Source organism: Protomyctophum parallelum (assembly GCF_964188405.1).
Source record: "Protomyctophum parallelum genome assembly, chromosome: 17".
In the NCBI taxonomy this organism is placed as follows: domain Eukaryota; kingdom Metazoa; phylum Chordata; class Actinopteri; order Myctophiformes; family Myctophidae; genus Protomyctophum; species Protomyctophum parallelum.
The window spans coordinates 26,070,620-26,094,279 of NC_139719.1; the positions used below are offsets into that span (position 1 = coordinate 26,070,620).

Genomic DNA, 23,660 nt, shown 5'->3' on the forward strand with positions numbered 1-23,660 from the left:
GGCACTACCATCTTTATAATCCATGTTTATACAGAGTACAGGAAACACAGTGGTTACTGGTTGTTAGTGGTTACTAGTCCTCACAATGGTTGTTGTATTCCTTTTATCGCAACAAATCTGGCAAAATAACGAAACATCTTTCTGTGGAAATGGCGCCAGGATCATGATCCAGAGAGGGTCTCTCCCTCATTATGCACAGAGGGGCCCTCGTAAGCAAACGGGACCATTTCCTAGAATGACCCCAAGGTGTGAGGTACCTTTCCTGATATCTGAGCGCCCCCACAGAGCCCTTTTATGACGAGGTGGAGAGTTTTTCTAATCATAATGAGTCACATGAAAAGCATTCCCTGCTACTGTGGCATTGTTGTCATTGTGTTATCCACTCTGCATGAGGCCGGTGGACGGGCGTTAATCCATCTGAATGAGATGATCTCATCCCAGAGGGGGATAAAGGTCTCTCTCTCTCTCTCTCTCTCTCTCTCTGTCTGTCTGTCTGTCTGTCTGTCTGTCTGTCTGTCTGTCTGTCTGTCTGTCTGTCTGTCTGTCTGTCTGTCTGTCTGTCTGTCTGTCTGTCTGTCTGTCTGTCTGTCTGTCTGTCTGTCTGTCTGTCTGTCTGTCTGTCTGTCTGTCTGTCTGTCTGTCTGTCTGTCTGTGTCTCTCTCTGTCTGTCTTGTCTGTCTGTCTGTCTGTGTCTCTCTCTCTCTCTCTCTCTCTCTCTAGCTTAGAGACAGGAAGTTGGCAAGGCCACGGGGTGGTGTGGCCTGATGGTAGCATTGGGATCGTTTTAGGAGTTTGGTTCCCTCTTATGATTCCATAACGGTTACCTTTAACAAATCCTGTATAGGAGGTTCCAAATGAACGCTGACAAGTCTGTAACTCTGAGAGTGTACAGTTAAGTACAGTACGGGTCCATTTGGTTCCATTTGTACACTCAAGAGTGTATGGTGGTGACCTTGAAACTGCAGGTATTGTAGTTGTATAGCATAAGTGAAGTTCACATTACAGCTCATTGACAGATTGTGGTTCCTCAATGTTGGATCCGGTTGTATGTATAGATAGCTACGGTCAGCAGAGAGTAGCCTGGTCCTGGTCATCTGTTTCAGTCTTATAGACAATAATAATTGCCTGTAACAATTATGACATCATCACAATAATTTGAGTGTCTGTCTATTATTAAAATTCCATGAGTCATCCTAGTCGTCCCTGGGCGGTTCTGGACAAAGTCTGCAAAGTCCAGCTGGCCTCTCCCTACAGTGCAGTGCCACTAGTCCTCATTGTGTGACAGCCCGGGCTGTCAGCCTGTCACCATCTCTCCCTACAGTGCAGTGCCACTAGTCCTCATTGTGTGACAGCCCGGGCTGTCAGCCTGTCACCATGTCTCCCTACAGTGCAGTGCCACTATTCCTCATTGTGTGACAGCTAGGGCAGGCTGTCAGCCTGTCACCATTTGTGTATATAGCCAAACTACAAGTTTGCGGTGACATTCTCTTGAGTGTACAGGGTTTGATGAGGGCCCAGGTAGGGCCGGGCCTTAATTTCCGGGCCTGTTGAGAACTCTAGTTTTCGCTGGCTGCCGGATGTGGCTGCATTAATAACTTTGGGGCAGGCCCGTCTAGAGTTTGAATGTACAGGTGGGCCTGTTGAGAACTCTAGTACTAATAACTTTGGGGCAGTTTGAATGGACAGGTATAAGTCAAAAGGGACTAAGGGAGACATCGAAGAGGAAGGATGATGGGGAAGGATCAACATATGGAATGTCAGAACAGGTTCATATTTACTATGACATCAGGGTGTCCACATTTCCATCCCTGATGATGTCACTTGATGTCACAAGACCTAGTGGGCAGTGGGCACCAACCATGGTGCCCGACCAACACACAGGAAATGCACTATTCCATAGTTAACTAATAATATTGACAGGCCTAAGTGACAGCTAGCAACTAACCATTTACTTTCCTTAATGCCAATTTAATGAATGAATTAATCTGGTTGGCCCTTGGCAGACATCTACAAATGCAACAGCTGCTATATAACGTGTTAGGATTGGCCTGTGTGTACGATTGGTCAACACTTTGCACCTCACACCAAACTAGACAGGTTACACATGAAATGAGCCAAAGATAACAGTTTTTATACCGTGCTAAGTGAGTTATATAAATAGCAGTAATAATATCAGCTAAGAACAGATCATTCTGAATCGACTGACCCCTGACCCCTACCAGTGCGAACTCTCATGGTCACACAGCACACAATGCATGATATTACAGGAGTGTTTGCTGTGCTGTCTGTTGTGTTATTTATTACCATTCAGTTCAGCTAAGTGCTTAATTACAGCCACTGTGACCTGGTGTGTGAACTTTTGCTGTTGAAGGGAACTGATAATGGAACTTTTAATGGCTTTTGCGGTTCATGTTCTTACTCTGGGTTTGGTGGGTTTTTTTAGTTGGCAGGCAAGCTCAGTCGGTATTAGCTCTCTCCTTTGGACCATAAGGTCATGGGTTCGATCCCCGGCACTGCCAACTAAGTGTAGGAGTAGCATGGGTGCGGCAAGTCACGTGGCAAGTACTGGGAGCTGACCGCGGGTGTTGCGCTCCACTTCAGCAATCCATCTCCCATAGGGGTCAAATGAGGATATAGACTCCTGCATTCTCATACTGACAATAATAGTCTTGCGAGCCTTCCACAAGTTTCAAACGCTTCAGTCATACAGTATGTGAAGCCTCCTCCCGCTTTCATTTCGTCTTAACAGTCGTGAAAATTGTATCCTAATATAAATAAAATCCTCAAAACAAATATAGCTTGCTTGCTTAGCAGAAATGGATTTCTTTTTTTTTTTAAAGTAAAGATATGATGACAGCTTCCTGCCTCGGATTTCGGTACAGCTAAGTATAAAAATAGTTAGGATTTAGGGTTGTCATAAACACTACAGAAACCACACAGAGCGTAGAACATAGCAGCGTTCTCTGTAGGGGTGATCCGTCCTTTGAAAGAATAAATAGTGGACCATCTCTCTCTGAGCGGCCTCAGTTCTCTCTGCTGCTACAGTTGACTTTTCACTTCAACAGGCTCGTTGTCAGAGATGCTAGTGTTTTTGCGGGTGATGTTATGCGTTGGAATATATTTGCCTGAAGCCCCATTCATTCTATGGCTGAAGTGTGGGCTTCAATAGAGCACTGGTCTTGAAGACACCATGGATGTCACTCCCGGGACAATTGGAACGATTGTTCACTAGCACAGTCTAGCACTGTGGCTCTCAAACATTTTCATGTCCAGGACCCCGCAAATTGTATTTAGCCACCTGAAAATGTTGTGCGAGAAACCCCCATGAGATTATTTGTCATTCAAATACATGTCGCATCACAGTATGTGCGGTTGAAGATCAGCTATTGTTGAATAGTCCAAAGTATAATAAATATGTTTAAAGTGGTACAAACTGTAATTTTGACCCTATATTTAACTAGTTTAGCCAAGGATCCCATGGAACCCCCTGGAGGACCCCGGGAGGTCCCAGGACCCATCATTGAGCACCACTGCATCAAAGGTGGACTACAGCTCCCCCACCTGGAAGGCATATAAAATGCTTCTTCACACCATTCTGGTTTTGAGACGGCGTTCCAATGCTGGGGGGGGGGGGGGGTCAACGGCGGTGACTGCAGGACAGATTGTGCCAGGGGAAACTGGACCCTCCCGTCAAATGACCCGTGTCATCAACTTATTGAGCTACAGATCCCAGGGACACGCTCACTGGAGATCAAAGTGACTGGTGTGAAAATCAAAAGCGCCGGGACGTGTAATTCATACACCAGACCCCCTTTGCACATTTATCACAGGTGTCTTCACACAGAAACACCGCACAGTTATCAGTCAGTGCTTTATCCGTTAGATCTGTTAGAACACTGTCTCATATATTTATTGGGAATGACACAAAGAAAAGTCGGTTATTGGGAAAGACGGAGAAAAGCCAGAAAACCGATCTCAAGGTGGGGTCCAGGTAGCCCCCAGGGTTCCTTAGGGAGAGTTCCAGGGGGTCTCCAGAAAAATGTGTACTATTATATATAGTAACAAAAATCTGTTTAACCACTTTAACACGATATCCAACGTGTTGCGATGTGACGTGTTGCGACAGCTATTTTATTTTTAACAACACATTTACACTTGTATGGGGGTAGTAAGTCTTGCCAAGCCATGAGGACATAGGGCAGGAGCCTATCTCCTGTTTCTGTAGCGTGAGGCAGCTTGATGTACAAGACTACAAGTACACCCCCTGGACATGACGCTAGTATGTCGCAGGGACTTACCCCCAATCCAACCCTTAATGCTGAGTGCCAAGCAGGGAGGCACTGGATCCCATTTTTTTCAGAGTCTTTGGTATGACCCGGCCGGGGATTGAACTCCAACCTCCCAGTCTCAGGGCGGACACTCTAACCACAAGGCCACTAAGCTGGTTTGTATGGGGGTCCCTGGCACAAAACATTTTCAGATGTAGGGCAAATACTGTAAGGGGTCCTTGAACATGAAAAAGTCTGATAACCGCTGTGCTAGTAGTAACAAGATATTCTCTCAGTCAAGGACGATGAGATGAAAGCAATAATGGAGAGAGAAAAAAAACAAAAGCCAAGAGTGATGCATGGAGAATGAGATACTCTAGCTCTGTGATGATGATGAGAGAAGGTTGAGAGCTGCAGAGCTGATCCCTGCAGAAGAAATGCTGTTCCACTTGTTCTTTTATTCCTGGCAGCCCAAGCTGTTTTGGCTGAATGGGCTATCCGTATATCCTGTCTTTGCTAGTTATGCAACAGTCAGCCGGGGCCCCAAAGTGAGAGCTGCTGTCCAAACTGCAGAGACCCCCCCCACAACATTTTTTGAAACACCACTGGCTAAGCCGGTGGTGGAAAGAAAGTAGTACTTTGATTTTCTTTTTTAAAGATATTTTTGGGGCTTTTCTGCCTTTATTTAGATATAGTGCAGTTGGGATGGACAGGAGAGAGAGAGAGAGAGACAGGCAGCGCAGCAAAGGTCGTCAGGGCTCGGGAGCCGGGCTTGTAGATAGACTATATTACCATACTTGATCATCCTAGTGTCCTACAGCGTCACGCAAAAAGCATCAAGAGTAGCGACGTTTTGAGCTTGTCAATCTGCTACTTTTACTACAAAAAAATACTCCTGAAAAGTAACCGTTTCGGACATATGAGGTTTCCGGGTGAGACGATATCTATTGTTCACTGGCTGGTTGCTGAGCGGGTCGGAGTCTACTGTCAACTGTGTCCCAGAAAGCCGGGTTTTCTCCCTTCATTACATAATCCCCTCAGACCTCAGAATGTAAAAAGCTATTTGGTGTATAGTGAGGCTTCATTTCAAAGCCCTGGCACACACTAAGTTTTCCACCAGCCCATGCAGATCATGGATAGGAGAGGAAAATGGCCCTGCATTAGGATCCCAGACACAGCCAGTCAAAGAAATCCAGTGGGTGGAAAGTAGCTAGGTACATTATTTACTTGAGTACTGTCAAGGTTTTTTTTTCTCTCTACTAAATCTCAGAAGTTTTTCGTTTCACCTTTTACTCCACTGCAATTGTTTGACAGCTTTAGTTACTAGTTACTTTGCAGATTTTGCAAATTATGATGATTTTATATTCCGAAAATAGCAGCTCTACAATATGTCACAATGCAACCCGTTGTGAGCTTGTACATCGGCTTTGAATTGAATATCTGATTCTGAAGTATAAAACGGGGCTTAAGTGGTTCATGATCAATAATCCATTAACGATAACGATAATGATATACAGTATATGACTATCTGAAATGGGTATTTGCATAATGAGTGCTTTTTCTTTTTCTACTTTAAGTGTACTTTTTATGCTAATACTTTTGTACTTTGACTTGCAGTAAGTACGGTTCTGGATACAGGAGCAATTCCACACATTGTGGAGATGCTATTGTTTACTTAAGTTTCAAAGTCGGAGTACCACTTCCACCACTGCAAACCACTGGAGCAGCGGTTTCAAATAGTTTGGTACTGTTCCAATTACGAATGGATTTAGAAAGCCTGTCTAATGTTATTAAGTTGCTGTTTTCCACGCTGCTTGCCAAGTCATAATGCTGGCCTCGGTTTATATGATAACTGATGTCTTGTTTTTCAATTCTGTCCATTCCTTGTCCTTTCTTCTCCTCCTCCTTCAGCACTTAAAGTGCACTATAAATAAAACCTATTATTGTTTTTGTCTTCCCGTAGGTTGTGAATGTGATCAGAGGCGTCGTGTCAACTTGTCAGTGTTCTGGGAGAATCGTAATGGCCGCACACACCAGACACCTGGAGTTTTACTTGCTTTGACCACGTCCCACACAGTTTCCACCGTCATCAAAGAATAAGAAAAAAGGACAACCGCTCAAAGCGATTCATTTCATAGTCTGTGGATTTTTGTTCCAACACGAGAGAGACCATGCCTATCCTCAAGCAGCTGGTGTCCCACTCCAATCAGTCCAAGAGGCGGTCCCGGGCCGACCTGACGGCCGAGATGATCAGTGCGCCGCTGGGCGACTTCCGCCACACCATGCACGTTGGCCGCGGCGGCGACGCCTTCGGCGACACGTCGTTCCTCAGCACGCGGTCGGGCGAGCCCCCCCGGGAGGCCGCGCCTCCGGACCCCCACTACCAGCAACCGCAACCCAACAAGCAGGACTCCCTGGGCGGAGGAGGGGGAGGGGTGAGCTCCAAACCGGGCCTTCTCTCCCGCACGTTCAGGAGCAGCAAGCGTACGCAGTCGGTCAACCGCGGCGGGGACAAGTACGACTCTAACCTCATACTGCCCTCCACCGCGGGCTCGGCCACCTACGTAAAGAACGCCATATCGCTGCCTTACCTCAACGACGAGGATGCTGGGTAATTATGGCCCCTGGACCAGAATTATTTGTACATAATGTTTTGCATAATTGTCATAATCATAATCATAACATAATCATAATCAAAAATACGTCACCTCAGATTTCTTTTTGTGGAAATAGCCGATCTACAAGCTCACATTGCGTTTTGTGAGTCTGTAGATCGGCTATTTTCACAATTTAAGTATGAGGACTACGAAAGGAAATTAGCTTCCTAGCTAAATCCGTCACATTTGACGTGATATCATGTTCAGTTGATTGAATTCATGTTCGTTAATGTACGTTGTCCCTAAATACAAAAAAGTGAGGTAATGTAAGTAAAACATTTTGTGACGGTGACAGGCGGGGCGTCCGGCTGGCGAAGAGCGTCTCGTCCAGCCCCATGAGGAAGCTGTCCGAGGCGGACGGAGGAGGAGGAGGCAACAAGCCGGCCAACGGGGGCGGAGCCATGGCCGCCATGGCCACGCTGGACTCGGAGTTCGACGAGCACAACTTCGGCGAGCTGACGGACCTGCCGCCGTCCATGCCCAGGGGAGGAGGGATGAAGCACGCCGAGTCCATCATGTCCTTCCACATCGACCTGGGGCCCTCCATGCTGGGAGACATCCTCAGTGTGATGGAGAAGAAAGGCTGGGAGGACGACGACCTGGGCTACGAGGAAGGCAAGTACTGTACGACCGATACGTGCTCCATGAATTAACAGGGGTGTCAAACTGGTGATTTTTTTTTAATAGCCAAAATATAGGCTAATAAGTAAGGCTGCATGATATATCGAACATGTACCTTCATCAGAGTGGAGAATATACGTAAGTATAAATCAAGTTGAGCAAAGCCACTCTTCTCTGCCCCTCTCTCTAACAGACACAGTTAACGATCGCTTGTTAAGTGCCTGCCAGACAGACAATCAGATGAAATGAAGGCAGGTGTAGAGTAGAGTGTAGACTAGTGAACTGAACATGTTCTCTTTATATCAAGTACTTCATGCCAGCCCCTTATGAAACTACTTCTCCCCAAATCCAAATGGATTTCATTTTCCATCCTGAATGGTAGTAACTAGCATACAATGAGAACTGAGAAGATCTCCACAAAGGTTTACTCATCAAAACTGATTATAAAACTATAACCATCAAAGCATGCACTCAACATATAATGGTTATGTGACCATGGCATGAGCATAATATAAAATCTTATACGTTTTATCTGATATTGATTAATATGGGGGGTGGGTTCAATCAATCGATTATTAATCGGCAGAGCTGTCGACTATTCGATTTGGCTGATGGTCACTTTGTGGCATCCCTACAAGTTACAACAAGTGAGTAAGTGACTATCTCTCTTCTATACTGGTGTGTGGCGTCTCTTGCGTGATATGATGAAGTGGAACGGTGCCAGTAGCCCGTGCACATTATAGGGACAAAGTTGTGTGTGTGTGTGTGTGTGTGTGTGTGTGAAGTGAAGGGGGAGGGGCCGCATTGCGACTTGTTTCTGTTCAGAGAGAGATAGAGAGAGAGAGAGAGAGAGAGAGAGCCCACAGATGTGTGGGCATGGGGAAATCATGGAATGGTTTGAACTAAGAAAATGAAAAAATAAGGCTTTTTCCCACATTCCAGTTTTCTGACATTTTATTTGGCTGGGTCTGAGCACTATGTGTGTGGCTTGCTGGCTGGCTGGGTCTGAGCATACATAGATAGATAGATAGATAGATAGATAGATAGATAGATAGATAGATAGATAGATAGATAGATATTATAGCAGTGACTGACTGAGACATCGAGCGTGCTTCCGCAACTGGTTGTGGCCCCCATCAAGTGACCTTTTGACCAATGCGGCCCTCGCCCCAAGTTGAGTTTGACACCCCTGAATTAACTGGTCATGGGGACCCCCAGAAATACTTCCGCCATGTTCCGCGACCACAACAGCTGGATACAATCTTAGTTTGATCGGAACACCATATGCTCTAATTTGCTTTTGACACATCAGTGAATATGCTCTTCTCGCATACATATAGATTCAAAGCAAATGTAGTAAGTATATTCTGAAAAAATCACACTCTTCATCATACATCATCACATTCCGGCCAATCACAATTTTCTGCCCTCACTTTTTATCCTCAATATGTACTTTGTTCTGCCAATCAGATCATCGCTATGGGGTGATATGATCAGCCAATTAGATCATCGCTAAAATACACACAAACGCACAAAGCTCAAAGAATATTCGTTGTTGTGCTTCTACTGAATTAGGCCTATTTTAACTAGTCTAATGATTTCTTTCAAACTGTCGCCCCACCCTGAAGGCAAGGGCAGCGAGGGTCGCGGGTCGCCCTCCCTCAGCCCCCCCACGGAGGACGAGGATGCCAGCCCCCCCGCCAGGCCCCCCCGCAGCATGGCGTACCAGCAGCAGCAGAAGACCCCCGTGGACCCCTACACCCCGGAGCTGCGCATCCGGAGCACCACCACCACCACCGCCAACAACCAGAGCCAGTACCTGGACAGCTGCTCCGTGTCCAGCTCCGGCTCGGCCGCGCTGGACGACCAGAAGGCCGTCCAGCACCACAACAACAACAACCACCATCTGCACAGGGAGGAGGGCGACACGGACAGCGCCAAGTACAGCTCGCCACGGGGAGAGGACGGAGACCGCGACTTCTCCTTCATGGACGACGACGACGACGAGATTCGGGTTTAGAGAAAGAAAAAAGAAAAACACTTAAAAACCCTCTAGTGTCCGTGTTCGTGGGGAAAGCTTTAGTGTGGAAAACAGGCGATCGAGGAGCAGCTCGCCGATCGGCTATTTTCCCACGAAAGCGTTCTTAATAACCCGAATAAAAACAAAATACACTAGTATAGAGCCTTGAGGGACTCCGGGGTCAACCATATATAGGGTTTAAGTGGTTCAAAAATCTGTGGGCGGCGCATCATCGCACCTCCCTAAAAACTGCCTTTTTAGAACACGACTGGAATGGAAAGACTGGCGTTTTCTGTTCTTTTTTTTCCTTCTCATGAATTTGGGATGTTCTCACACTAGCTGGGAGGGGGGGGGGGGGAGGGAGGGAGGGAGGAGGAGAGTGTGGGGGAACTCGAGGGTAAAAAACGGGATGGCCACATTCCCATCGCACTACGTATGGATCTATCTCGGTCTGCGGCACCACAGCGTACAAAAAAAAAAAAGACTGTAATTAAGCCTTAGTGACGCCACTACGGCCCAGAGGTTAGTGAAGGAGGCATGCGTGTGTGAAGATGTGTCCCAGATCCAGTGGGGAATGAAAATGACAAAAAAAAAAGTCTCCCCATGAGTCCCCATTAAATGAATTCCAGTGTTGACCACTGAGAGAAGCATAAAAAACATGGAGGCTGGGAAACTCAAATCGCTCTCTCTCTCCTCGCATCAACCAATTGGCCTGTCCCCCAAATGTGTTTGTGGGTTGTTGATTTTCTTTTCTTTTCAATTTCGAGCTCTTGACTCGCCTTCATAAGAGAACTCTGATGTTATGCCAAACGTCAGTTTGGACCCTATTAACTGGTATTCTGATGTGTTAGTGTTGTTATTATTATTGGCTGGGGGGAGAAAAAATAACAATATCCATTCTTCATTCGGGGCTGTAGTCCTCAAAAAACATTTTATGAGCTGATAGTGCCCGTCTGTCATGCATTTTCGATATGGTAAAATACCTCTTCCCAGTGCCCAAACGGTGCTCTTCCCAGCGCCCGAGCTTCATGTTTTCTGCCACAGTGCCCTGGGTGCTTCAAGCACTTTTATGCTGTTTCACAATCACAGATGAGGAAGAATTGACCTGGCAAAAGGTCTTGATTTAGCTTTATTCCATGTATTTGTGCTAATAAGGCAAGATGCCATCGTGAGCCATGAAGGGACATTCGAGAACAGCAACAGTTGATCGGTTCGAACGTTACGGGTGTCGATAAACTCTTGAGTGCGAGCGCCATGGACATGATATCCAAAACACTCCTTCCACTCATGAAACACTTTGTGTGGACACAGGCCCATCATTCTGTAGTATTTGCTTTGACACTGGTTGTTTTCGTCCCCTATATGTTGAGTTCCTGTCACCCCTGGCAGTGTGCTGACTGAGGGAGGAAGGAAACGAACGCCACCGCCAGTGGGCCGTGACCCCTCGGCATTCTGGGTGATGCAGAAGTACGACCACTGCTTCTCGACGTCGGGGGTCCAGGGACCACCGAGTCCAAAATGACACGTATGGGTCTGTAACTGGTCGGTTGGTTCATTGTGTACACTCTCAGAGTTAAATTAAACACTTGAGAATTTTAGAGATTAGATTGGGGGGCCCAGAGACTAATACTTATTATTATTATAATGCATTTTATTTAACTATAAAGCACTTGCTACAGGGTTATAAAAACATGGCAGTCAATGCAAACAAACAACTGCCTGGGGGGAGAAAACGGCTAAACGGTAGTTAAAATGGGTGGTCCATGGACTACTGCAGGTCAAACTGGGGGTCCTTCAAATGGAAATAAAGTGAGAATCACTGAACTTAACTATACCGGAACCCCATCTGTAAAATCCTCAGTGTTAATTCAACTCTGAGAGAGTACACAAGGGAACCAAATAGAGGGTTTGGTTCCGCTGTGTACAGTAAGTGTCCCATTTGGGCCCCTGGCTGGTGGTCTCCGGCCAGGCCCCACACTTTGTGAAACCAGTGGGATATAAAACAACACTTCAGTCACATGGGAATCCCTTTGAGAGGGAAAGGTCAGGAGAAGAGGACGTTTGAGGTCGCAGAGTGAAAGTGTACGTCATGTTTCCTAGAGATTTACTGAGGAAGGAAGGAGGAAATGGAACCAGAAGTGATGTTGAGTCAGCGCAGTGGGGAAAGGAATTCTGGCATAGCTGAAAAGATGGAAAAAAACCGAAACAAACGTATACAATAAATAAATATTTGTTTATTTCTTCTTTTAAGGGAATTCATTTTGTATTTGTTTTACTTTACATTCTGTATCTATACATTATTCAGCACAGTAAAATCCTCAAAGATTTTTTAGTTTCTTACATAAATGTCCCCAAAATTCAAAAAAGACGATCCACAAGCTCACAACTAGTCGATATCTGACTCGCTGTGAGTGGCATTCTTTTCAGGAGTGCAACAAAGTCCCAAAATGGGGTAGCATAGATCGCAGGTCTTATAAGTGCACCGTTTCTTTCTCATTGTTTCTTTTTTTGTTGTCCCGATTGCGTTTGTTTGATTTCTTTAACGATGATGATGGTACGACTCTGCAATCCAGCGCTGAGCCACAAGCTGACACTTACAGTTAGTCTTACCATGTTGCACTTGATTAATGGACTTAAAAGTAGACGCAACCCTAATCCCAGTCACACCGTATTGACTGCAAGGACGATGCTGTCCTTGAGGGAAACAAACTAAACTAAACAAAAAACAGGAGGCCTTTGGATAAGTGCTAAGCCTCATAAATGTTTGGTTGTTTAGACCATTTCTTTCCCAAAAAGAAACAGTGCAGGGGTTTGTCGGCTATTATCCACGCCCCTACACAGCTGACATTTTACTTCTGCTTGTCACGTCCCTTTCCGCATCACCGAGGCGGGTCGGCTCGCAGCGGGTCAGCAGAAAGGCTCTGCAGGGAGAGGTCTGGGGAAGGAGTCAGAGAGTGTGTTAAAAAGATGTCTGAATGCAGCGACGTCCCTTCTTTCCATGGGTGTCCAGGCGTTCCTGGTGTACGATGTAGACCATAGATCGGAGGTTCTCAAAGTGGGTTTGGGCGATAAGCATACCGTATGCAACATCCACATCACTCAATGGGAACAGGGTTATTGAATCACCCAATCATGTGCCTTTTCGTGGCTGTTCAGTTCATTTGCGGTCGCTGAGTGTCTGATTGGCCGCTAAACAGCTGGATCTGTTCCACCATTGGTTAGATTTGGGAACAGGAAATTGCAGGCGAGGTGCTGCTTATGTCAGTGGTTCTAAAACTGTTTTGGATTTGAAGGATAACTCTGAGAGCGTATACTAATGGGTCAATTTTTGCTTCCACGTGTACGCCCTCAGAGTTACAGACCTGTAAGGGACCATTTGGAAGCTCTTCAAAGGAACCATTGAGGGTCCCTGGAGCCCACTTTGAGAGCCACGGTTCCATGGACCCGCCCGCTTTGTGTTTAAACCACTTAAGGAATAGTGCATCTACAAGTTCACAACACTAAGCAACGCGACACGGTGTGAGCTTGTAAATCTGCACTTTTTTGTGTGTGGGGAAAATAATAATAAAGCCGTTAGAAGACCTTTGGAAAATGTGCCCAAAATATGGACGCCAGGGTTTATGTGGCTCTATGGAGGCAGGGAGCGTCTCTCACTCTCCTTCCTACAGTAGATCTTTGATTAATGTACAGTCCTTTTTTATTATTCGTAAATGAGAGGAAATTATATTTGCTATATGGGGCACACCGCAGGGGCACCCACGGCCACGGACACAAACACATGTGTGTGGCATGAATTCACGGGCGAGGAAAGGGAGTGGATGGGGCGACACGTTACTTTTGAGTGGTACGAGCGCTGTGGAGAGGAAGGTGGTCATTGATGTCGGGGTGCAGAAACCTCTTATCTCCATATTCTAATTTTGGTGTTTTGTTGCAAATTAACGCCCTTCTAGATCACACTACAGCGCCACGCAAAAGCATCAAAAGTAACACATTCGCAAGCGTTTCGAGCTTGTCGACCTGCTACTTTTGTCTGCTGTTTTTTTATTTGAATCCTGCAAAATAACTATTGGACATATGGGTTCTCTGAGACGTGACGTTGTCATGTCAGAAAATTGCATCTCTGCGTTGCAGGTCTTAAGAAGAAGAGAGAACAGTGTGGAGATATTTAAAGATAAACATGCCAAGTACATTATCCCCATGTTTTTGTCGGATGATATTCGGTGGTGACGTGTGCTTTATTTTATTTTTCCACTTCCTGTACGAGCTGCAGTATGGTTTCTCAGCCTGCCTCGGGCCTCTTTCACACATTTGGGATGTCTGTTTTTTGTTTTATGTTTTTAATTAAATCCTTTGTAAAATGTGACGGATGGACTGTGTGAACTGTTCGGGCAGCGTCAGTCCCTTGTCGTGTGACATTGGCGTTGGAAGAGGACATGGATCCACGATTAACTTTTTTTACAATGAAAGAACACTCCGATCTTCTGACGATTTAAAATCAGAAGTACATGTATGTAAATACTATATTTTGTGCCAATCCATGAATACCGTGAGCGGTCATTGTATTTTCACAATTCTTTGACTATATGGACCAGAACGTTAGTGGCATAATAACATGATCGTATAGACTCGAGTGGAATCATGGCGTTCATAAATAATTAGATTTTACCTTTTGTGAGGTGCCAGATGTAGTGGCGGATTAATAATACGATGAGATTAATTTTAACCACATTCCCTATTTTTGGAAATATCAAATTTAGCAATTTATCAAACTTTTAAAAAGAGAGAAGAAAAACAAAATGACAACCGGATCTTGTAGGTCGCATTGTGACTCATTGCGAGGGAACACAACGGTTAAGTGTAAGAAACGTTTGATTGAAAACTGTACCTGGTTGTCTTAAACTGTAGCAAAAAACGTCGCCGTCGGGTGGAAACCTCTTACAGTATGTCCAAAACTGTTACTTTTCAGGATTCACATTAAACACTGGCAACAGTAACAGATCTAGAAGATCGAAGCTACTTTCAATGCTTTTCTATGACACTGTAGTATGATCAAGTAGTAGGGCGTTAATTTACAAAAATAAGTTGGACTGGAGATAAGGGGTTTCTGCCCGACAGCAACTAAATACATACACCCCGCCACCCATTTGGCTTATATGTAGAAACAATAATGATAATAATAATTTTACAAAAATGTCTCGTCATCACAGGTCTGTGGTAAAATAATAATAAAGAAAAATATTGTGGAAAAACATACAGTTCAGCTGTAGAATGTATGTATTTAGTTTTTTCTACGCGGTGACTCTACACACGATGGTCTTAACGTCAAAATGTTTGTGCTATTTTCTTTTCCTTTTTCTCTGTCTATCTTGTTTTCACTGTATATTAATATATATTTACCTCCCTCATGTTTTCTTTCTTTAAAATAACAGCTATATTTTTCAATAAAAAGAGAAGGCTGGTAATCTTTACCCTGTGGCTGTTTTGTGGATTTTTTTAATTTGCTTCTTCTTGGCGTGTTGAGTCCTGACCCCACAGGTGGCTAAATCGATGGCAAATTACTCGCATATATTCATTAACATTTTTATTTCCTAAATACGGCAACCGTGACTTTGAGACGGAACCAAGTTTTCTTTTTTCACAATTTGTCGGTAGCAAACACCCAATCATTGAATCAATACAACTGTTATTCACCTGATTACATTTTGACACTTAAAACTCTGCCTGTGTGGGTGGGTGGCTGGGTGCGTCTGAGCACGAAAACAGCATGGTTGTTTTTCACAACCTGTGCGCAACCTAACACACACAAACACTTTTTTGTGATTTTGGGTGTGCCAGTACAGTACAGTAGAGGGACACAGGCACACTGTAACTGTCATTTCATCAGGCTGTTCCTTTGGGTGAGTACAGTGACAGTACAGTACAGTAGAGGGACCCCCACATGGTAACTGTCATTTCTCAACCGTTTCGGACCCGGGGCGGCTCGCCAGGACCCGGGCCGGCGAGCTTCCACCCCCCACACCCACACGGAGTTGCACCACTCACTTCACACGGGTGTGATTTTTTTGACACAAACACATCTGTCATTTTAGATTTTAACTATTTTGGCTATTCAAAAACCAGTATGCTCATAACGCATCACTTTGAGCTTTTTGGTCTGCTATTATAACTTGAACATTTGTGCAAATCTCAAGTCTTTGCTCCTGGTGGTCCACAGCCTACATATAACTTTGGAGGTCCTCTGCATGAAAAGGTTTGAGAACCACTGACATGGAAACATAGTTCTCTCAGAAAACTGTTTAGAAGACATTTTTGGAATCGACCTCAGGTCTTAACGGGTTAAGGACAAAAATGTGTCTAATTTACTTTACTTGTCTAGCGTTTTTCCTATATTGGGCTAGTCTGAAAGCTTTAGTGTTTTGACTGATAAGACTTTGAGATGCCAAACTTAGAACTGCACAAGCTATAATGCTATCTGGAATCTGAAAATTGCTATACCAACCCTTGACAGGCCATTCATTGAAACCGGAAAGTCCTATCTGATTGTATTCTTTAAACAACGTTAAACCCACCAAGGTTGTACAGAATGCTGTACAGAAAGCTTGACTAACAAAGCTTTCTGTACAGCATTCTGTACAACCTTGGTGAGTTGTTGTTTCATAAAATCCCATCATAGACGATAGACATGTTACACTTACAGTATGTCCTACTTTCTTTCATTATGTGTTCAGGTGATTCGTTTTTGAATGAGAGTTCAGAAGCCCTCGTTGTAAATCACTCAACGGTCCAGTGTAGGCTACCACCTTTTTTCAAATTTGCACACAATGCAGGAGGCAGCAGGGCGTTGAGTTATTAAAAATGAGTGCTTAAACTACTTTTTGATTCATCTAACCTCATCATCGCTCTTCACTAAAAAAAAGTACAATATGGAGATGAGATATTTCTGCCCTGACATCATCATTATCCATTTAACCAATTAACTATAGTTAATTCATAATTAATTATAGTAGTTAACTAATAATTAACTATAGTATAGCCTATAGACTGAGCCATGAACCCAGGGTTTGTCCACGGTGGGTATGGGTAACAATGCCAGCTTTGTGCCAACACGTGTACACAGTTTGAGGCTGTGTTAACATACTGTATGACAGATATAGGGCTTAAAGGAGTAGTTAACCCCCAAAAAGGACTTAATTGTCTATCAATTACACACCCCATGAAGACTCAATGGAGCCTCTATGAATCTTCTCCTATCGGAGTCTCGCCGGTTATCAAATTATTGGCTCAGGAATGTGACAAAAACAAATGAATCTCCATGAATTCAAGGCTTCAGCGGTGAGTAATAGAAAATAAGTCCTTTTTTGGATGAACTACTCCTTTAAGACAGTGGTTAAAGGGAAAGACTGCTTTGTTTTGATAGAGGTTTGGGTTGTGTAAATTATGTAATACACCTGTCCTTGGTTCTGGTGACTGATATAGTCCTTATGTCAGGGTTGACGTCACGCCTACCTAGTCGTGACGTCACCCCACCTCTTTATAAGGCATTTTGCCAGCATCAGTTCTCTGTCCGATTATAATTTCATTAATAGTCTCTGAGAATCTAAAAACTAAGCTTTGCAACTTAATAACTTAAGTTGCCCATTTAGCAAAAGATATCGCCGAAGACCAAATCTCCCCATTACACCGGCAAGGTCAGCACTTTCCGCACTTGTGACGAAGAACCTCTACCAATCCTTACACCTTAATTCTAATACGTGAGGGGGCCGCGTTTTTTCAATTACGTTTATTTCTTCACAATGTGGATCCATTCTTATTGAGGGACAGTGTAGCTGTCGCATTGTTATTTTACATTAAATATCACTATTAAAACGCCATGTGTCTGTTTCTGTTGTCAATAATTGGATTCACACTAACTATTAAACACTACCTGACTCAACACACAGCACATCATGATTATGGAAGATTTGGTGATAGTCTGGTGTCTAGTGACCTCTAGTGGTGATTGGGCTCAATTGAATAACAACATTGCTGTAATTTGCATCAGTTGAGTCCCAGTTTCAATGTATTGATTTATAAACAGTATGCAGACAAATGGTTTGGGATACTTGGACATTGGTGTATATGAGTTGAGTTGCTTAAAGTAACTTTGACTATCAACTTTATCTGACTAGTGACTTTGTCTGTCTAGTATTGTTTCACTGGGAAAACAGAAAACAGGGTCTCAGCAGCATGTGGTGTTTGTTACAATGGCAAAATAGCTTGTGGGCTGTTCTTTTATACTGGTTGGTGATTTTTATACTGGCCCAGGTGTGTCACAATCTCCACGACGCCTCCAATCTCTACTGCCACTCCCACCATCCATCATCAGCACTAACAGTGGATTATACAGAGACCAAATCACCACTAGGGCCACATAGGACCGTAACACAGAGCTCAAACAGTTTTATGATACCATAGAAAATGTGTATAAGTATAATTATTTTGGCCACAGCATTAAACGGTGGGCCATGCTGACTGGCATAATTTCCAGACGATTCATCTCACCCAGCATCACGTTGAAGCGATTATGAACTACCTCAAGCTTCACACTCCAATACAAATGAAACTATTTGAATAAAGGTTGTACACATCAGTGAAATTAACCTCTGGGAAAATCCCTAATTGAGAGTGTAGGCCTAGCATAGCAAGCCACAGATCATATAGGCTGCATGGCTAACAGGGCTTGGGCACTACCCTACCATCTCTATATCATTTGATAATGGCATATTAAAAACATGACTTATACACCCAATGAAAATATAAACTTCACAGAATATATACCACTTCGAATTATAACAATCGGTTGAAGAAGATTATCTGAATATTGCACAAGTAAAATAAAATATCAACTTCTTTGCATGCAACGGGCCATTGCGCTGAGCACTGGCAGTGGCAGTGTTTTACCTATAGGCCTACTTGTGAGGACCTCTGCTTGGATTCATGGTGAGTGGGGCACTGACGATCTGCAAGCTCACAACGCGCTGCATGTGTACGAAACGGTAGCAAGACCACTCGCCCTTGGCGAGTGGTCTTGGTGACTAGGGTTGCCACCCGTCCCTTAAAATACAGAATCGTCCCTTATTTGAGAATTAAATGATGCGTCCCTTATTGAACCAATAAGGAACGCAGTTTGTTCCTTATTTTCCTAAATAGCCCCTACACGTCAACACTGAATTTAACAATAATGAACAAAACAAAACACAGGAAATATTAAAGTCAGCACAATTGTTCTAGCGGGAGGCACACACTACCTAAAGTAGCCTAAACCAGTGGTTCCCAAAGTGAGGTCCCCCAGGGGTCCTTGAGGGAGTTCCAGGGGGTCCCGACTCCCCAGCTAAATTATTGTTTGGAACCAAATGGACCTTATGGGTCTGTAACTCTGAGAGTGTACAAATGGAACCAAATGGACCATCAGAGTTAAATTAACATTGATTTTACAATATGAATTGGGGGTTCCAGAGATAGAAATGCCATTAAATGGGGGTCTGTATACTAATGCATGTCAAACTGGTACTTGAAATTAAATGGGTTGAGAATCACTGTGTAAAAATCTTCTCTTATGGGGGTCGCTGGCATATATTTTATAATGGGCTGCTGATGTTCAACTTATTGATTCAACTTATTGCTTCAACGTATTGCTTCAATGTATTGCTTCAATTTATTGCTTCAACGTATTGCTTCAACTTATTGCCGGCCTTGCCGCACACGCCTGCACCGCAAGGCCGCGGCAGGCGTAAAGAGTGTCCCTTATTTCAAGATCTCAAAGGTGGCAACCCTATTGGTGACTCGCCAAAAAGTCAAGTCCACTCGGCCCAAGCAGAAGGCCATTCGGCCCGGGGCGAGTGGACTTCCCCTTTTGGCGAGAAGACTTCACTTTCCGGGGCAAGTTCTCTCGGACAACCCGCCCCGGAAAGTGAAGACTTCTCGATCAAAGGGGAAGGCCACTCGCCAAAGATGAAGTCCACTCGCCGAGGCGAGTAGTCCGGTATTCCAATCTACAAGCTCACAACGTGATGCGTTTTGAGCTTGCAGATCTGCTATTTTCACTATATAGGACTTTTCTTTCATGTATTCATGAAATTACTGTCAACATCGTTTAATTTTGTTTTTAGTTCATGAAACAAAATGCTTTTTTGAGAATTATTTTTTCCTTTTTTTAGAATGTTTTGAAATAAATAATTGTAGCTGTCATTTAATGCCATTTCTCCATAACCTTATGTTTTATTTATTATATTAATAGCCAACCGGTACATTCTGCTGTGGAGGCTTGTAGGCTATAGGCCTGTAAGTTCACTAAAGAGTAAACACTTGATAATTACTTGGTAAATATCTAAGTTGTTGCCAGGAAAAGAAAGTGCTATAGGCCTGCCCTACTCTAAGGCTCTGGGCTACAGTACTAGAGAAATTAAATCAAAGTAATGGGGAAAAATGTATCACAAGTTCACAACTTGCATGGTTTATTTTGTTACCTCGCAGCCCTTCTTCATATCTGATTCTGAAGCATTTTTTATTTGCATTTTCTATGAGAGGAGCTACTTGATCCAGACTCAAGCATGTAGCTTGATCCATTATTAAATATAACTCTGGGACGGTTATTATATGTTTTTGAAATATTAAAACACTGTACAGAAGATGTTCAAGATGAAGTCATGTCAACATTATTATTGGTTTGAGTTATCATATTTTTGTCCATCGCGGCGTGCCGTAGCCCGTATATAACAGCCGCAGACCGGAAATTACGTCCCTTTTTGTCCTTCCCTGGCTGACGCTGTGAGTTTCCGTATTATGTTCATCAATGAAATAACGTTTTACAATCATAAACCATCCTCTTTTACACCAACAAATGTCACCAAATGTACATTAAACCACGATGCGTGTGTACGTTGGCCAGATGACTGTATATAAATTATTATTCCAGAGCAATTCAATGAGCCGTTCTGAGCAGCATTCTAACTCCATGTTATTTTTTTCCTCCCCCAGGCTCAGTCCACTGCAACGGCAACATGGTGAGAATTATTCACTATCCACTTTATGATTTAAAATAACTCTCATAATAGCATGCTATTGTGCCCTTGTCGTGTCTGCTGCTAATGTGGTTGAACCTTACGGCGGGGCTCCACCGTAACTAGCGGTGGGTAGCTTCGGTGGAAGGAAGCTAATGTTGCTAATGCTAACCAGCGGTATGCTTGTTGTATCGCGCCGATAATGGCAGACCTGTAAGCCCACAGGATGTCGCATCCTTGACGGGCTGTGGGCTCGTATATCTGAGACTGTAATTTACCAACCTCATCATGCCAGATGAATGAAGCTATGCTAATGTTCACCAGTGAACTGCGATGATGGTGTTCGATTATTTGTACCAAATTTGACTTATCGATATACTGTCTTGTCAGTCAGGTTTGAACTGTTGTAACTTGTGCCCTGACACGGCAATGTCTTTTTTTAACAGATTTATTAGTCTGAAATAACATTTAAGTAGATTGTTTCTAATCTAGTGCTAGCTGTAAACTAGGAGGTAAAAACACTAACTCGAACTGTGTCACATCATAATAATGCTAGTTTAAAAAGAGTGGGTGAAAAAAAAAAATCTTAGCTTTTAATGGTAAAAGACTAAACTATGCTAGAGCATGAGCTGCAGCATGGCCAACATGAAAAGCAATGACACATACGTCTAATGTGTCAAAGTAGACTAGTCTAGAGAACACTTATCAGCAGACTAGAATGTTTAAAAAAAACATGTCAATTTAAAAAATGCAGTGCATCACTTTGTAGATCTGTTTGCTGTTCCTTGGAGTAGCTCAGGTCTGAATAGGTTGTGATACATTACAGCTGATGCGTAGAGAAGGCACCATTACAGCAGCATTGTAGTGTATTCAAAGTCAATGTACAATCGTAACTGCAGGTGATCCAAACATCCCAGGCTGCAGTGCCAGCGATGAATTTTCACACTTGCTAGAACAAGGATGGACCTTAGTGCTTAGTTTCGTAAACCTCCGAAATCTGAGTTCCACCGGTCCACTGACAAAATGTGAATGTTTTGTGGTGACAAATCCACAAACTTTCTGTGTACCTGTTTGTACACAAGTCAGTCAAGTGGTGCTTGTCTCACTGAAATCTGTCAATACTTTTCTCATTGTCCTTTTTGTGTCACAGCCACGAAAGATCGAAGAAATCAAGGATTTCCTGCTGACAGCGAGGAGGAAGGATGCCAAGTGTAAGTATCCCTGTTTATATCACGTTTATCACATGCTAGTGTACAGAAGGTACTGTGCTGGTGCGCTCTCTCGAAGAGGTATGCATGCAGCAGTTGGCTGATGGCTGTGGTTCTTGACTGGATGTGGAACATGTTTTCCTTATTTATTTTTCAAGCATTTATTGGTACCCATTTGACTACAAAAGTGTAGTTTTGTTAAGGCATATAGTCTTTCTCTACACCTGTGATTGTGATATAATAAACTATGTATGCTGTTACTTTACAATTTTGTTGTTAATCTAGTGCTTTCTTAGTGCCATTGGCATACTGTCTACAAATGTAGGTAAACTGAATTGATCTTCAATTTGTGCTCGCTTCTGAGTTAGAGCACTGATTTATTAAATTGTATTTCTTAACAGTAAAGGAAAATACAGTTTACTGCAGGCTGAATAGAAAACAGGACAAAAGACATTTATTCCCAGGAGTTGAGAGCCACTGGCTTGGAATAGATGTGATTGTCATGCATGAGAGTGTGGACGTGCTAAAGACCTGATTAGAATTGGGTCAAACACCAGTAAAGATCCAGGTTGGGCAAAACCAGGACAGAACACAAGCTGTGAAAAATAGGATGAGTGAATATTATCTAGAAAGGCTATGCAGGTGGCAAACCTCAACAGGCACATGCCTTTTTTTAAATTGAGTTTTAGTTTGTGAACCTATGACCTGAGCCATGATGCTTTGTAGCTAAAATCTTATGACACTGATTCATTCCCTGTTTTAATGGGTAATATTCAGCTCATAACATTTGGTGTCCCCATGTCATAGGCAAAAGAAAATGTCCAATCTAGATGGGTATTTTTGTAACTTGATTGGTCTTTTTCTCTCGTCTCTAGCCGTCAAGATCAAGAAGAACAAGGACAATGTGAAGTTCAAGGTGCGCTGCAGCAGGTACCTGTACACCCTGGTCATCACCGACAAGGAGAAGGCTGAGAAGCTCAAGCAGTCCCTGCCCCCAGGTTAGTAATGCCACTGACCAGACGATGACCCGAGGCACCAGTGTCCCAGCCTAAAGCTTTTACCAGACAAATTGTACAGTATACATTTAGCTTTTTTGTGTTGCATGCCATACATGAAGGTAATCTGCTTCAGAACTGTGTCAGGTGGCTTCTGAAATTTACACACTAAATTAAAAAATCTACCTGCATTTGGCGATGGCTGGTGTTAATTTCTGGGACCCTGATAGCCACTATGTGCTAGTGCTGCACTTTGAAGATGTGATTGTGGTCAACATTGACATGTACATATCAAAGCCGTTGAGGTGACCGTTAAAAGCTGTAAACGTTTGTGTTGGGACACAAATCTACACTATACCTGAAATTACCCATTTTCATGGAACCATTTCAGATTTGAGTGTACAGTGATCATAATTTAAGGGTTTCTCCATCTATTTTCGTTGAAGTAAATAATTATATTTTTCTGGTTAAAATGGGGTTGTAGGTAATTGCTAATAGAGTGCTATAGATTCAGTAACGGCGTCTGGGGCTCTTTAATAAACAGAACTATAATTTTTCAGGTGTCTTTCAAATCTTGTCCAATCGGGAGTGGGAACCCATTTGGCAGCTTCAATATTCTAGTGTTCCGTTTTTGTCTGACCTTTTGGTTCATCACTTCCCATTTCAATTATCCTGTAAGAGTTCTCTCCTGATTGGATTAAATTCTGATTAAATCCTGACCTGAAGATGTATGTCTGTTTACTAAAGAAGTGGAGACATGGGAGACATGGCAGTGGGTAAAATAAACTGTACAGCTAAATCCTGACCCAAGTTTTCTGAAAAACTTAAAATATTTATTCAAAAATTACAAAA

The 23,660-nt window shown here is 43.4% G+C and overlaps 2 protein-coding genes across 3 annotated transcripts in view; both read left to right on the forward strand.

The window, feature by feature from the left end:
* Positions 1–9,904, forward strand: part of LOC310874257 (cdc42 effector protein 4-like) — a 46,525-nt gene extending 36,621 nt beyond the window's left edge. For both annotated transcript variants that reach the window (XM_083786986.1, XM_083786987.1), the window contains 3 exons: positions 6,232–6,879; positions 7,221–7,540; positions 9,175–9,904. In XM_083786986.1, coding sequence (XP_083643112.1) covers positions 6,440–6,879; positions 7,221–7,540; positions 9,175–9,566 — 1,152 coding nt within the window. In that variant the 5' untranslated portion in view covers positions 6,232–6,439 and the 3' untranslated portion in view covers positions 9,567–9,904. The remainder of the gene's footprint in view (positions 1–6,231; positions 6,880–7,220; positions 7,541–9,174) is intronic.
* A 10,427-nt stretch (positions 9,905–20,331) lies between these two features.
* rpl38 (ribosomal protein L38) lies at positions 20,332–22,816 on the forward strand (the record flags this gene model as incomplete). Its single annotated transcript, XM_083787279.1, has 4 exons — positions 20,332–20,372; positions 20,583–20,608; positions 21,756–21,816; positions 22,689–22,816. The coding sequence occupies exons 2-4, from the start codon at positions 20,606–20,608 to the stop codon at positions 22,814–22,816; spliced, it is 192 nt and encodes a 63-aa protein (XP_083643405.1). The 5' UTR covers positions 20,332–20,372; positions 20,583–20,605.
* Between the last annotated feature and the right edge of the window lie 844 nt (positions 22,817–23,660).